The sequence below is a fragment of the Chanodichthys erythropterus genome, chromosome 13 (assembly GCF_024489055.1).
Source record: "Chanodichthys erythropterus isolate Z2021 chromosome 13, ASM2448905v1, whole genome shotgun sequence".
Taxonomy (NCBI): Eukaryota; Metazoa; Chordata; class Actinopteri; order Cypriniformes; family Xenocyprididae; genus Chanodichthys; species Chanodichthys erythropterus.
This window is the reverse complement of record NC_090233.1, coordinates 24,045,076-24,061,274: the sequence shown is the minus strand read 5'-3', so window position 1 is coordinate 24,061,274 and position 16,199 is coordinate 24,045,076. Positions and strand designations below refer to the sequence as shown.

Here is a 16,199-nt window from a genome sequence, read left to right as displayed (position 1 = left end):
TTAGAATGTAATCCAACAGCTATCCTCATCATCTATCATATTCCAGCCTTTCATCCCCTCACACAGTCTGTTGAATATTTATGAGATTGCCGACGTCACCAGAGCGCTGAGCAGCGCGTGAAAAGCGGGATGTGAGGGAGGGAGCATGCGGGGAGCGCGAGAGAAGAACGCTGCCATGCAAACCGTCGCTTGACAGCGTCTTTTTTACTTCCACCTGCGTTCGTTGCATAAGGATTGTGGATTTCATCTGCCCGCTCATTGAAATCGTGTCTTATTTCGATGCCCGAGCGCGATGCATCTTTGCTTTAACAAATAGACGGAGTCGCGTGAAGGATGCTGCACACGGAGGATCGTTGTTTGACATGCACTGACATTTAAAATGAGCCATCTGAACCGTGCACATCTCATGCATTTTGACTCATGAGGGCACAGCGTGATTAAACGCGTGCTTTTAATCTCCGTAGGCTGCTCTGACACATTTCTAAACGTTTGTAATGGGGGTCAGCAGAAGAACCCGAGGCGGTGAGATCTGATTGCAACCTCTATTGCGTGTTTTACTTCTATATCATATATACTTGCATCATCATATACGCGCGTTGATCAGCTGTTAAGCTTGTGAAACTGCGGAGCGCGCGGGTTGTGTGTGGTGCTGAAAGGACAGCTCCCACCACAGCGGATCATATGGATCAATATTAGGGGTCTGACAGTGTCGCTCTCGGGCTTTAATGGCTGTGGCACGCAAGATCAAAACTCTGCTGACGGTCAACATTCTGGTGTTCGTCGGGATCATCTTGTTCTCGGTCTACTGCAGGATCCAGGACCGATCCGAAGAGCTCGTGCAGCTCGGGAGGCTGTCGGATCAGAGACTGCGAGGCAGGAATGCCAAAGTTACGAACTCCATGGACAGACAGTCCATTCTCAAAAGGCTCGAGCGACTAGAAGATGTGGTCTATAACCAGTTAAATGGTATGTGAGCTTTAATCATCTTTGACTTGCATTAATAAGTCATTTACATGAATTATATAATGCATAATAAATCAGTGTTTTATGGACATTTAGATGTGACTTAATCTAGATTTACACTTTGGATTTTATTGTGAAATTTACTGAGATTGTCAACGACTTTATCATATGACAATGAACATGTTTATGATGCAATAAACATGCTAGGAAGATCAAGGCAGGATTAGGTGCACATATCAAAATATATCATTCAAAGTGTTAGCACACTCCTAACTGATTAAATGTAATGATCTATTAAGCATTATATGATTTCATAATGTCATTGCTGAAATATAAAGTGCTATCTGGGAAATTAGAGAAAGGACAGTGTTGCCTGATTGTAACAGTAATACATTTTATACAACTCATAATACAACTCCAGGCATGTTTCAGAGATGTTGTTCTGAAAGTTTTCTTGCTTCTCTGTTATATTATGACAGTTGTGACAACAATATACGCATTTCTCAGAGAATGTTGTGCCTTTCAATATGTGTATTATTCTTTAAGGCCAATTTAATTAATATTTCATTCAAATGCAATTCATACTTGTCTAAATCTGGAATACAAAACTGACCTCTCTTGTGCTTGAAGTTTTACACATTATGTGATATATATAGTTAGAATTTTTACCAATAGGCTGTTTATTTATGTATTTATTTTGACAGCAAAAACAATACAAGAATTTGAAGCAATGAATCAGAATTGTTCTAAATTTCCCAATCATGGTTGGGGAAAAAATGCTGTATTCACAGATATTCATGTCCATATGAAATCTGCAGATTTCCACTGAATTAGACACTGCGTCATTCATAAAATTCAACAAATTATCTTTCCCCTTTGTGTTTGGCTTAATTGATTATGGGTTTTAGCTACTAATAAGAATGTAGAACTCTCAGTTTTGTATAGTAGATTTGACCATTTTTAAGTCCATTCTACATAATCCCACAGGTCAGTGCCAAAAAAAAAAAAAAAAGAAGATTCTCTAAGCCTGTAAAAAGAAATTGTCCTTCTTCGATCTTGCTTCCCATGCACTCGTATCTGTTCTTGCCATAACCACACTTGTGCTCCCACTTCTGAGTTCTTTTCTTAGAATATTAGAGCCCATTTCCTCAATCACTACGTTTCTAGACCATAGAGCATATGAAAACATATGAAGGTCATAGTTCACGTGATGTGCTATCCTTCCTTTAAATGTCTGTTAAAAGACCTATCACTCCCCGTTTGCTTTTCTTAGCGCATCTATTTGATCTGATTGTTATTCTGTAAGACCGGCACCATTTGTGTGTGAAGGGGGTCACTCTGTCAGTTTGAATTATCCTTCTCACATTTGGAGGAAAGCCAAGAGGCACTGCTTTACAAAAAAAAGCCCTCTAATGTACCCTACTGATTGAAAGGGCTTTCATTCTGCACAAGTGCCACCACATATTTCCCCCGGAGGCTTTTCCACTCTGTAGAATTCACCAGTCTGTCACAAATCTTCTTGATGTTGGGGGCGTTATACATTTTATTTCGACACATTTTTATCGGATGCGCATAAAAATTGCGAGATTGCACTCGCCGACTGTATGTGATAGTACATTTCTGTTGTCGTGTTTGCTTCCAATATGGTGATTGTCCATTTTTCAGTTGTTTATTGTCTTGACAATGAGACCCAGAGGATTATGCCAAGGTCCGATTGCATTTCTAGGACACAGCGAGTTTTACAAGAAAGCAGTAATTGTCTGGCTGTTGATGGCGCCCTTATCCCTTGAAACATCTTAGCAAATATGCTGTAAATGTTTGTATGAGCATTACTTTGATGAATCATTTCACAGAAAACATTAGAAAACGTAATCACAGACAGTGCTTCTGGTTTGAGATGGACAGATGTATCATCAGTTACAACCCCCAACATTCAATAGATGAGAATCATAGTACATAGCATGATCATGCACCTGTTTTTTGGTGGGTCTGGCAAAATTGCAAGTGAACTTGACAGCCAGTGATCATCGTGCATTGTATTGCATGAAGTTTGTGTAAGAAGGTGTGACCTGACTGAATGGACCACATTGGTGAACACTGGTGATCTTTTCTCTCTGATTTTAGGGATAAGATATGGGTAGGGTTAGGTTTAGCTAGACTTTAAGTTTTAAGACTATGTTTTCGGACAGGAATGTTGTTCCAGGATTAGCAAAATGTTGAAATCATAGTCCTAACCCCTGTAGTCAATAATTTTATACTTTAAAACTCATCTTAAAACTCTCCAAATTTACATATTTAAATGTTTTGTTCCTGTGAAAAATTCTTGTTCATGTGAAAAATAGCTTGAATGTAACTCTAATATGCCTCCACTCGCTCATGCCAGCTCAGAGATCCACTCGGTCAACTTACTGAGGTAAGTGCAGCACAATAATATCGCTTTTTACAATGCTGGACACATAACGGTAATTAATATGATTAGCCTTTTGCTTGACTATGTTATCAAACAGCTAATAATTTGTTGCTAATGTTACACAAACCATGTTCCAAGTCAGACAGCTGCCTTCTAACAATCAGTATCCGTACAAACTCTTTGAACAACTTAGGACGTCGGAAGAGAAAGGCATATAGTTCATCATAACCTCGTAATGTACATCATACACCCAGGTTTAAGGAGAAAATACTCAGCAGTGGTGTTGACAAATTAATTTGCACATAGTTTGTTTTAAAGCATATTAAAAACACCACATAGACAACATTATAAACTTGATTTTCACCGCAGGGGGTCTTTAAATCATATTGTGATGTTCCTCATTGTTTGCTATAAACTGCATGTTGATTTTTCTGTAGGATTGCTTTACTCAACTTAATCTAACCTTGAGGGATAGTTGTGATGCTAAAATGCGAGAGGGAGGTGGAAATGTCACTATAAAACCTGAATAATTTGGCAGTTACTTAAATAATGCATGTAAATCAGTTAACTTGAGTCACAAGAGTCAAATTAATTTGCATTGTACACAAGCTACACAGTACAATAAACTATGATAGCATAGATTAATTTAATCAGCGCAGGAAGTGTAATGGCAATTACTATTTGGACAAAACCAGGATGCAAAGAGCCATTCAGGGATAGACGTAGGTCCTTTCCGACACAGTTGTTTGGAAATGCTGGATTATTGTGAAAAGACCCTTCATCTGACTGCTATAAAAATGCAGAGCTATGAGAATGTGCAATTAGTCCCTTGATTAGGCAGCAGATCTACCATGAGCATTACTGCTAAAGTGTGTTTAATTTCTACAGCTGTAGATCAGTTTACCTCCGCAAACACTGATACGGTAGACTGAACCGATTTCTACCTGGGAAGTGATAAACACGGAGAAGACTACACCATTCAAAAGTTTAGGTCTGTGCGAATTATTATTATTATTATTATTATTAATGTTTTTAGTAAGTAAATAAGTATTTTATGTTCACCAAAGCTACATTTATTTGATAAAAATACAGTAAAAATAATAATATTGTGAAATTATTCCACTGAAGACAAAGCTTAATTTTTAGCAGCCATTACTCTATTCTTCAGAGTCACATTATCCTTTAGAAATCATTCTTTGGTGCTCAAGAAACATTTCTTTTTATTATTATCAGTGTTGAAAACAGTTGTGCTGCTTAACAATTTTGTGGAAACTGATACTTTTTCTCAGGATTCTTTGATGAATAGAAAAAAACAAACAAAAAAAAAAACAGATATAGGCATCTTTTGTAACAAAGTTGTTACTGTCACTTTTGATCAATTGCCGAAGTGAAAAAAAAAATCTTACTGACCCAAAAGTTTTGAATGGTAGTGTACACTGAGTGGTGTACAGTACTTGGGTGTCCTTATCAGCAGTGTTGGAGATATTTGGGGCAATTTTGCCCTCCTTTAATTTTTTTTTCCACTGTAATATTCCTTTTTTTTGTGCTGATATATTTTTAATTAATATTTCTAGATATATGTTATTTAAAAAGAGGTTTGATGCCAATGACCCCCAATTATGAGGTTCCCATTTGTGAAGGACCCCCTTTAATAAAATATAAGCTCGGAAGCCTGAACATGTGGGCGTGATGTGTGAGAACAAAGAGGGCTGTTTGAGTTTCGAGTTTGAGTTTCTATGTAGCATATTTGATGCATACTTTAGTGACAAATCACTTGAAAGCAATTTATTTACTGTTTATTTTTATCTGCCATCAGACTATCTGAGATGTTGTTGTCATAACGCATTGCTATTGGTTGCGTCGTGCTTCGGACTGGCATTCTGACACCGTAAGCTTCATGCTTTCTAACCTTAAATCCCTATTTTTTCTTTTTGTTGCAATTATTCTACATATTGTACATATAAAATACAAGAAGTTTATATCAGTAGTCCCAAATTCATAATTGTGACCACACAGTCTGTTTACAGTGCCTACACTCTAAAAAATGCTGGGTTAAAAACAACCCAAGTTGGGTTGAAAATGGACAAACCCAGCAATTGGGTTGTTTTAACCCAGCGGTAGGGTTAAATGTTTGCCCAACCTGCTGGGTAGTTTTATTTAACTCAACTATTGTTTAAAAATTACTGTATTGCTTAATTAAAATTAACCCAAAGTATGTTGGAAATGAACATTTATTAATGTTCAATGAATAATTATTAAACAATAAATATTTATTAAATTGCTTATTAATAAATTTATATTAATAAACTATTAAACAATTAAATTTATATTAATAAAATATTAAAGCTTATTAATAAACATTCACCATTTGTCTATTATTGTTGCCTCTAATTGCATCTGGTTTTTAATTTCCCAACTATTTTGGGTTCATTTAAAGCTAGCCATATAGCAATTTTTAAACTATAGTTGGTTTAAATAAAACTACCCAGCAGGTTGGGCAAACATTTAACCCAATCGCTGGGTTAAAACAACCCAATCGCTGGGTTTGTCCATTTTCAACCCAACTTGGGTTGTTTTTAACCCAGCATTTTTTAGAGTGTACTATTGTAACATACGTTTACATTTACTAATGTCTAGGTACACCTATTCAACTGCTTGTTAACGCAAATATCTAATCAGCCAACCACATGGCAGCAACTCAGTGCATTTAAGCATGTAGACATGGTCAAGACAATCTGCTGAAGTTCAAACTGAGCATCAGAATGGGGAAGAAAGATGATTGAAGTGATGGTTGTTGGTGCCAGATGTGCTGGTCTGAGTATTTTAGAAACTGCTGATCTACCCGGATTTTCACGCACAACCATCTCTAGGGTTTATGTAGAATGGTCTGAAAAAGAGAAAATATCCAGTGAGTGGCAGTTCTGTGAGTGAAATACTTTGTTGATGTCAGAGGTCAGTGGAGATGGCCTGGTTCGAACTGATAGAAAGGCAACAGTAACTCAAATAATCACTCGATATAACTGAGGTCTGCAGAGCATCTCTGAACGCACAACACATCGAACCTTGAAGCAGATGGGCTACAGCAGCAGAAGAACACACTGGGTGCCACTCCTGTCAGCTAAGAACAGGAAACTGAGGCTACAGTATGCACAGACTGTTTGCAGTTTGCATAGAAGATTGGAAAAACGTTGCCTGGTCTAATGAGTCTCGATTTCTGCTGCAACATTCAGATGGTAGTGTCAGAATTTGGCGTAAACAACATGAACGCATGGATCCATCCTGCCTTGAATCAACGGTTCAGGCTACTGGTGGTGTGGAGAATATTTTCTTGGAACACTTTGGGCTCCTTAGTACCAGTTGAACATCATTCCACAGCCTACCTGAGTATTGTTGCTGACCATGTCCATTCCTTTATGACCACAGTGTACCTATCTTCTGATGGCTACTTCCAGCAGAAAAACCCACCACCCACGCTCAAATCATCTCAAACTGGTTTCTTATACATGACAATGAACTACTACACTCAAATGACCTCCACAGTCACCAGATCTCAATCCAATAGAGAACCTTTGGGATGTGGTGGAATGAGAGATTTGCATCATGGATATGCAGCAACAAATCTGCAGCAACTGTGAGATGCTATCATGTCAATATGGACCAAAATCTCTGAGGAATGTTTCCAGCACCTTGTTGAATATTTGCCACAAAGAACTGGGGTTCAACCCGGTAAGAGCAAGGTGTTCCTAAAGTTAAATAGTTATATATATACCTCCCGCTTCACAGTAAAGCACACTTGGCACTTAGATGCAGCTTCTATGTAGTGTTAAATGGCAAGCTTAATCATTATATGTTTGGCTTATCACACAGTGTGGGAGCCTCCTATATGGATGAGGCTGTGTAGGCGTTCTGTATACCATACATCTATAAAAAGTATGACTGCCCCAACATTGTTCTGATACAGAGTGTTGGTACTATGGATAATGTAATTTCCCTGGTACTAGTAATTTAGAGATAGTATTGAATTAAATGGAAGAAATTAGAATATCAGTAAACTAAATTCTTGCAATATAATTAAGATTATAGATGATTTAAATGTTTTTGTTTGTTTGTTTTTTTTGCAAAAGTTTTTATAAATTGTTTCATAATTTATATGACCTTGTCTTACTTTATGAATTCTGGGTATAATTCAGCCTTTTGTGTAGGTATTTCACCACCATTGATGCTTTATGACCCAGTACATTTTACTGTCTAATAGATTCACAGTGGACTCTAAGGGGACTGTCCAATCCTGCCATTCATGTCCTCTTAACCACATTTTCTTCATGAATATTTATGCTGCACTAGCAACAGTTTTTACATGAATTTATATATTCATTCAGCCCCTAAATCACCTCAAAAAGAAGTATCTCTTGTCCTGGAATCCATAAAAGGGCCAGTAAGACTTTTTTTTTTTTTACTTTTCAAATCTTGTTACATAATTTAAAGCAATTCTGAATAAAAGTGCATCAGGCCTGAATGCTGTCAGAGCACTTTACAAGAAAGCAGGAGATAAACTTGACTGGTAGTAACATGAATGGATGGCTGAAAGACTTCCACAAACACAGTGGATTAAACCGTATTGGTTTGAGCCAGTGGCTGAAAGGGTCATGGCCTGCATCGGTTGTTGATGTTATTTAAAGGACATGTTATTTACATGGTCTGTAACAGTAGGGTTTTATAGCATCTTGTTAAGACTGGTCCAGTAATTGTATCATAATTAAATTGATATGACTGAAATGTTTAAAGGTGCCGTAGAACGTGTTTTAAAAAGATGTAGTATAAGTCTAAGGTGTCCCCTGCATGTGACTGTGAAGTTTCAGCTCAAAATACCCCATAGATTTTTTTTTAATTCATTTTTTTAACTGCCTATTTTGGGGCATCATTAAATATACGCAGATTCAGGCTGCGGCCCCTTTAATTCTCGTGCTCCCCTCCCCCGGAGCTCGCACTTGCCTTAAACAGCATAAACAAAGTTTACACAGCTAATATAACCCTCAAAATGGATCTTTACAAAGTGTTCGTCATGCAACATGTCTAATCGCGTAAGTATGGTATTTATTTGGATGTTTACATTTGATTCTGAATGAGTTTGATAGTATGCTCCGTGGCTAACGGCTAATGCTACACTGATGGAGAGATTTATAAAGAATGAAGTTGTGTTTATGAATTATACAGACTGCAAGTGTTTAAAAATGAAAATAGCGATGGCTCTCTTGTCTCCGTGAATACAGTAAGAAACTATGGTAACTTTAACCACATTTAACAGTACATTAGCAACATGCTAACGAAACATTTAGAAAGACAATTTACAAATATCACTAAAAATATCATGATATCATGGATCATGTCAGTTATTATTGCTCCATCTGCCATTTTTCGCTGTTGTTTCTTGCTTGCTTACCTAGTCTGATGATTCAGCTGTGCACAGATCCAGACGTTAATACTGGCTGCCCTTGTGTAATGCCTTGAACATGAGCTGGCATATGCAAATATTGGGGGTGTACATATTAATGAGCCCGACTGTTACGTAACAGTCGGTGTTATGTTGAGATTCGCCTGTTCTTCGGAGGTCTTTAAACAAATGAGATTTATATAAGAAGGAGGAAACAATGGAGTTTGAGAGTCACTGTATGTCATTTCCATGTATTGAACTCTTGTTATTCAACTATGCCCAGGTAAATTCAATTTGTAATTCTAGGGCACCTTTAAATTTGTTGACTACAATTTATATATTTTATTACATTATATTTCATAATTATTTTATTATATATTTTCAATGTTATAATTGAGTATTTATCATAATATTGCATATTATTATATTATTACAGATATTATAATATTATTGCATATGTATAAGTTTATTTTATAATAATGTCGTGGTGATTCGTAAAAAGTCAATGGGCGTCAGGATGCAAGATTCAATTGTTTTGATTTAGTTGTGGACGACCACTTATTAATCATCAAAACGCCCCATCGGAAAGACTAGCATGTTTAATTTTTTTTGGTGACAGGTTCCGTCACATACCGATGACCAATAGGAGCACATGAGCTCTTCCACAGCTCTTCCATAAGCTCTTCTACACAGCTTTCAAACATGGTGAAACAAAAGAGAGATGATGGTATTGCTGCTGTCTGATTATGCAAAGTTTGTGGAGCTATGGGAGCAATACTCCTGCCATTATACTCCCCTTATACCCTTAAATAGGGTACTATTTGAGGGTACAGCCATTTGTAGTGCTGTCCGAAACCATAGTGGATGTTATTCAGTGCACTCATTCAATCCCATAATGCACCACAACAACGAGTGTACAACTGATGTATACTCAATGGCTAGAGAATACCCATAAGGCACTGTGAGGGTCATGCCAAATGAATTCCCGCGTCTCGCCAGAAGATGGCGCCTGCAGCTGAATCATTCATCCGTTTTTTAAAGGGATACTCCACCGTTTTTTCATATTAAACTATGTTATTCCATTAACTAAGACGAGTTGATACATACCTCTCTTGTCTCAGTGCGTGTACTAAATCGCTCTGTCTTGCGGCGAAACTTTTTTAGCACTTAGCTTAGCCCAGTTCATTCAATAGGGGCCAAGCAGAGAAGCTACCAAACACCTCCACGTTTTCCCTATTTAAATACAGTTACTCGAGTAGTGTAACTCGACCTAGGACGGTGACACAAAACAAAACGTTGCGCTTTTCTAAGCGTGTAAAATGGATAACTATATTGTATGGCGGAATACCATAGCAAGTGCTCGGGAGCACTTTGACTTGGCGCAGTAATATCTTCAATCGTGAAAAGTCCCCCGCTCCCTCTCCTGTAAAAGTCACATTGGTTCTATTGACGGAAATGAGAGGGAGGAGGAGAGAGAGCGGGGGCCGGTGAGAGGACTTTTCACGAGTGAAGATATTACTGCGCCAAGTCAAAGTGCTCCCGAGTACTTGCTATGGTATTACTCGATTACACTACTCGAGTAACTGTATTTAAATAGGGAAAACGTGGAGGTGTTTGGTAGCTTCTCTGCTTGGCCCCTATTGAATGAACTGGGCTAAGCTAAGTGCTAACAAAGTTTCGCCGCAAGACAGAGCGATTTAGTGCATGCACTGAGAACGGTGGAGTATCCCTTTAAACCGCTGGTCCAATGTGGATTCAGCGTAATATCATACAAGTATCCTATAAATTCCTTTTTAATTGATTATTAAATTGTTTACTTAAGGTTTATATATGCTAGTTTCAATGACAGAGTTCAAGATAAATCTTTTCATTACTACTGGAGCTACCAGTAGTTTGCTAAGTTTCAAATGATTATTAAACTGCAAGCACAAGCTATGCAAGAGCTCCAGCCATTCCGGCACACTCAGTGTCTGAATTCACTCGCTTGTTTTCATTCACTCCTTTAGGTGTACTGTATTATAGTTGAGTGTCTGGAATAGTGAATGAGGGTATAGGGGGCGATTTCGAACACTGGAAGTTGGTCGCTAGTTTTGCCTTTTCAATAACATCACACGTCTTTAAAGAAGGTAAGCGATGATTGGTTGGGAGGCAACGTATAGTCTGAACACAACATTAAATAGCAATAAGATTAAAATGAATACTTTGGAGAGAGAACTTTTCTGAAGTCTCCCAATTCTCAGATTTTTCTTTTGAGATAAAGACTTAAAGGCTCCCTTGATCTCAACAGTGTCTCAGATTTTGATCACATTTGCCAGGAGACTAAAGTCAGCACTCCAAAGTAAGAGATGTTAGTATGAGCTCCAACATTTCTCATGAAATTCTTCTCTGATCAATGATCTAAGCTATGCTATCTGCATTTTTATTTTTATTTCTGTACTGTTATCATATATACCAATACAGTACCAATTGTCTCATTTGTTTCTATTCTTATTTCTAAAGTAACTTCAGAAGAGACATCTGAGATCTGTTTGATACTTAATGAAACTTAAACTGACAACTCAGTTAAGTCTAGTGAGCTATCAAACAATAACCTCTTAGCAAAAATAAAAATTCCTCAGGGTTGGGATCTGAATCCTGGTTGTCAGGACTGTAAAGCTTATCATGAGTGAGGTATTCATGTTTCTGAACTACACATGCACAGAATATGCTTCTAAAAGAAAGTGGAATTGGAGCTATCTGTCAAGAAATTCAAAGCTTTTTGCGAAAAGTAGCTAACAGGATGTGTTCATAAGCCGTTTCTCAAAGACAGACTGCAGAGCAGCCTGTTAAAATAATGAGTCTGGAAAGGCCAGTCCATTACAGTAAGAGAGAGAATGTCAGAGAGAGAGAGTTACTCCATCCCTCTAATCATAGTATCATGGATTTCAGGCACACATCCTTCACTTTTTCAAAAGAAAAATAAAAAAAAAGTGGTGTCCTATATTTTTTAGTGGACATTTTGAGACCAAATTAGAGTCAAACAAATGTGAACAAATGTGTTTTATAGAAAACCTGAAACACTTACAATTCCAGTGCTGATATATTTCCTATAGAAACATTTTTATTACCGTCTAATGCCTGAATTATTAGCCTATATCACAGGAATTATTATTCAAAATAAGAATATAATAATACCCTTATCAATGACCCCAGAGAAAAACTTTTCTCTGTTGAGTGCACTTTTTGGCCACCTGAGCAAAAATATACTTTATATCAGACCTGTACAATGAACGTAAACACACACACACACACACACACACACACACACACACACACACACACACACACACACACACACACACACACAAATGGTTTTATCATGCAACTGTAACATTTAACTTGAATGTGCTGTTTCTATTTTATTTGACCCTTAATGTAACTTAGTGATATATTAAATAATATGTTTGAAAACAAGCAGTTGAGTCACTAAATTAAGCACATTTTAGGTTACTTGAGATTTTTTCACATTGCTGTATTAACTGTACCAAGAAATTCTGTTAAAAAATATTTTTTTGTCCTCCTGCAGGACAGTTCAATTCTGTATAACAATATAATATGAGCAGTTACAATGATGGCTTGGAACAACCATAATGTGTTTTTGTACAGTCAATTATTAGCAACAGACAGTGTTAAACAATCAAAATTACATGTTTATTGCTTATGAATTTCCCAGATTTTATATACCAGGAGGTTTCAAGATTTTTCGTGGCAAGGAGCCCTAAACAATCCCCTTGTGAGATCATTTTTTTTTTTATTAGGCTTACATTATAATATAATATAATATAATATAATAGTTAAGTATTTAAACTGATATACAGTATTATATCAGTTTAAATGCTTCCATTTGTTTTAATATATTATAAAGTGAAAACAAACTGAAGCATTTAAACAGATCTGGGTAGCGTTTCCCAAAAGCATCGTTAGCCTAAGTTGATCGTAGCGCCATTGCCACCAATGGAGCTACGATCAACTTAGGCTTACGATGCTTTTGGGAAACGCAGCCCTGATAGCTAAATATTAAGAAAAGTGAACGTTAACTCTTTTATAGTTATCTAAACATCCCTGAAACCCACACCACCACCACACACAAAAATCAATTTAAACTGAGGTATATCACTGATGTATTATGAGTTTTTAAACTACACCTGTGGTGGGTGTGATTGTAAATGTCCCAGAGTTTTGTTCATTCTGTGCCCATCATCCGTTTTTTCCACCACTTTTCATAAAACATGACGTTTTATTTCACATTTCTTTTCGTTTTACGTTGCCTCTCGTATTGAGGTATTTAGTCCGCAAACATGACAGTATTCTTACCGTGACTGATTTGGCTCAGGGCCAGTCAGCTCACACGCGCTCAATCGTTCTCTTTCTATGAAACCTGTAAACCGTATTCACCGCTTCTAACTCTATAGCGACAATAACTCTATAGCGGTTGTCCAGAGCACTGCAATTATTTCTCATTTAAACTACTACAATCAAATGGATTTCCCCACACATGATTTTCATGTCTGTTCTCTGCGCGGCAATTATTTTTTCTGCGCGGTCGAGGCTTCAGAAGTGTTCCCTGTAACTTCAGAAGTTAGAGGGAACATTGACCCTTAGAATCATTGTTTATTTTTCTTAAAATTTTAAATTAGATATACCATCAGCCATGGTTAAACAGCAAATAAATGATTATTTTCTCAGTGCTTTGGTCTGTCTCCCCCCCCCAGCAAAAAAAAGAAGTCTGCAAATTTTATATGTGTCCTAATATATGTATTGTGATTGGGTGCAGTTCTAAAAAATCATTAAAGGGTTAGTTCACCCAAAAATTAAATTTCTGTCAATTAAGTACTCGCCCTCATGTCGTTCCACACCCGTAAGACCTTCATCAGCGCTTCCAGGTTCTACGTCCGAACGTTGGATCATTATTGGCCGGCTCCTGCGTCAGCACACGCATACCACTCGGATTTCATCAAAAATATCTTAATTTTTGTTCTGAAGATCAACGAAGGTCTTACGGTTGTGAAATGACATCAGGGTGAGTAATTAATTACAGAAATGTCAGTTTTTGGGTGAACTAACCCTTTAAACTGTTTCTTGTTTGTTGCTTTTTTTTTGTGAAATATATTTCATAAATTGGTGTAATTGCAAATTTACTTTTCATGTAGAGCTGAAAATAGAGAACAGTGCTAATAGTTTAGAAACAACTGCCAATTATCTTCTAGACTTCATGTTTATCTTATTACTGAAGATTTGTAAACTAGAAATGTACAAATCCCTAGTCTATCATGCTCTTTTCATTTGGAGGATGAAATAATGGCAAGAGGGCTGTAGAATTTTAAGGGAAGAAAACAGAATAATTGTTCGTCCATAAACAGAGCCCGTTTCCTTTGGTCTTTGAAACTTAATTTCTTCAGCTCAATGTAATCACTGCTGTCTCTTTACTGCCTTCAAAGCATATTATTATCTAAGTACACAGGCATGCACACACACACATTTACATGGACACTGATTAATAGCATCTCTGAGCTGAATAGCAGCAGCAGCAGCAGCAAAAAAAAAAAAAAAATACTCCTTTGCCAAATTTATTAGCAGCCACTTAAATAATCTGAGAAAGTCAATCAGCTAGTTAGCTTGAAGTTAGAAATACCTTAAGTCCAATGTTCCCTCTAAGCTGCGCGCGTGTGCGGCCGCACACTTCTGAAGCCGCGACCGCGCAGAAAAAATAATTGCCGCACAGAGAACAGACATGAAAATCATGTGTGGGGAAATCCATTTGATAGTATTAGTTTAAATGAGAAATAATTGCAGTGCTCTGGACAACCGCTATAGAGTTATTATCGCTATAGAGTTAGAAGCGTTGAATGCGGTTTACAGGTTTCATAGAAAGAGAACGATTGAGCGTGCGAGCTGGCTGGCCCAGTGCCCAAGGAAGCCGACCGGAAGTTGAAGTCGGCCGCGTGCCGCCATCTTGTAGCAGAACTTCACATGCGTTAGCATCCCATTGACTCCCATTCATTTTGGCGTCACTTTGACAGCGAATAACTTTACATCTGAGGCGTTTAAAGACTCCATTTGTCCATAATTTATTTCTAAACATACACGACAATGTATAAAGGGCTCCATTACCTTCTATGTTACATTATGGCCCCGTAGAAACAGTTTTTGTAAAAATAGGCTAACGATTGCGTCATAACCTCTCGACTCTCTGTCGCACAGTAGAGAAATTACCGTACAGACAGGAGGAGAAGCTCGCAGGCAATATTATGCATTAACTTAATATGGCGTACTGGCGTTACATTTTAAAATACTATACAAACTAATTAATCAGAATACTTACTCCTGCTCACTCACACCAAATAACTCCCCGCTCAAGCTCGCCGTCTCTGCAAGATTAACGATGGCAGTTTGCACGCACAGCTACTAGAAGATTTACATCTGTCAGACAGGTTGCTGACGTCATCAAGCTTAGTTTGAGTCTGCGCGTCAGAAACGGAAGTGCTAAAAGTCGCTAAAAATAGGCTTCACTTGTCTCAATTGAGTTTCAATGGGGTCGCTGTGTCCATTTCTTTTACTGTCTATGGGCTGGCCCTGAGCCAAATCAGTCACGGTAAGAATACTGTCATGTTTGCGGACTAAATACCTCAATACGAGAGGCAATGTGAAACGAAAATAAATGTGAAATAAAACGTCATGTTTTATGAAAAGTGGTGGAAATAACAGATGATGGGCACAGAATGAACAAAACTCTGGGACATTTACAATCACACCCACCACAGGTGTAGTTTAAAAACTCATAATACATCAGTGATATACCTCAGTTTAAAAAGATTTTTGTGTGTGGTGGTGGTGTGGGTTTCAGGGATGTTTAGATAACTATAAACGAGTTAACATGTTCTCTTTTCTTAATATTTAGCTATCAGATCTGTTTAAATGCTTCAGTTTGTTTTCACTTTATAAAATATTAAAACAAATGGAAGCATTTAAACTGATATAATACTGTATATAAGTTTAAATACTTAAATATTATATTATATTATATTATAATGTAAGCCTAATAAAAAAATTGATCTCACAAGGGGATTGTTTAGGGCTCCTTGCCACAAAAAATCTTGAAACCTCCTGATATATAAAATCTGGGAAATTCATAAGCAATAAACATGTAATTTTGATTGTTTAACACTGTCTGTTGCTAATAATTGACTGTACAAAAACACATTATGGTTGTTCCAAGCCATCATTGTAACTGCTCATATTATATTATTATAAAGAATTGAACTGTCCTGCAGGAGGACAGAAATTATTTTTTAACAGAATTTTTTGGTAAAGACTGGTACAGTTAATACAGCAATGTGAAAAAATCTCAAGTAACCT

At 37.2% G+C, this 16,199-nt stretch overlaps 1 protein-coding gene across 1 annotated transcript in view; it reads left to right on the top strand.

The window, feature by feature from the left end:
* The first annotated feature begins 725 nt into the window (after positions 1 to 725).
* galnt9 (polypeptide N-acetylgalactosaminyltransferase 9) overlaps positions 726 to 16,199 on the top strand; it is a 127,290-nt gene continuing 111,816 nt past the window's right edge. The window contains exon 1 of the mRNA XM_067406933.1: positions 726 to 966. Within this exon, the coding sequence (XP_067263034.1) occupies positions 726 to 966 (241 nt within the window). The remainder of the gene's footprint in view (positions 967 to 16,199) is intronic.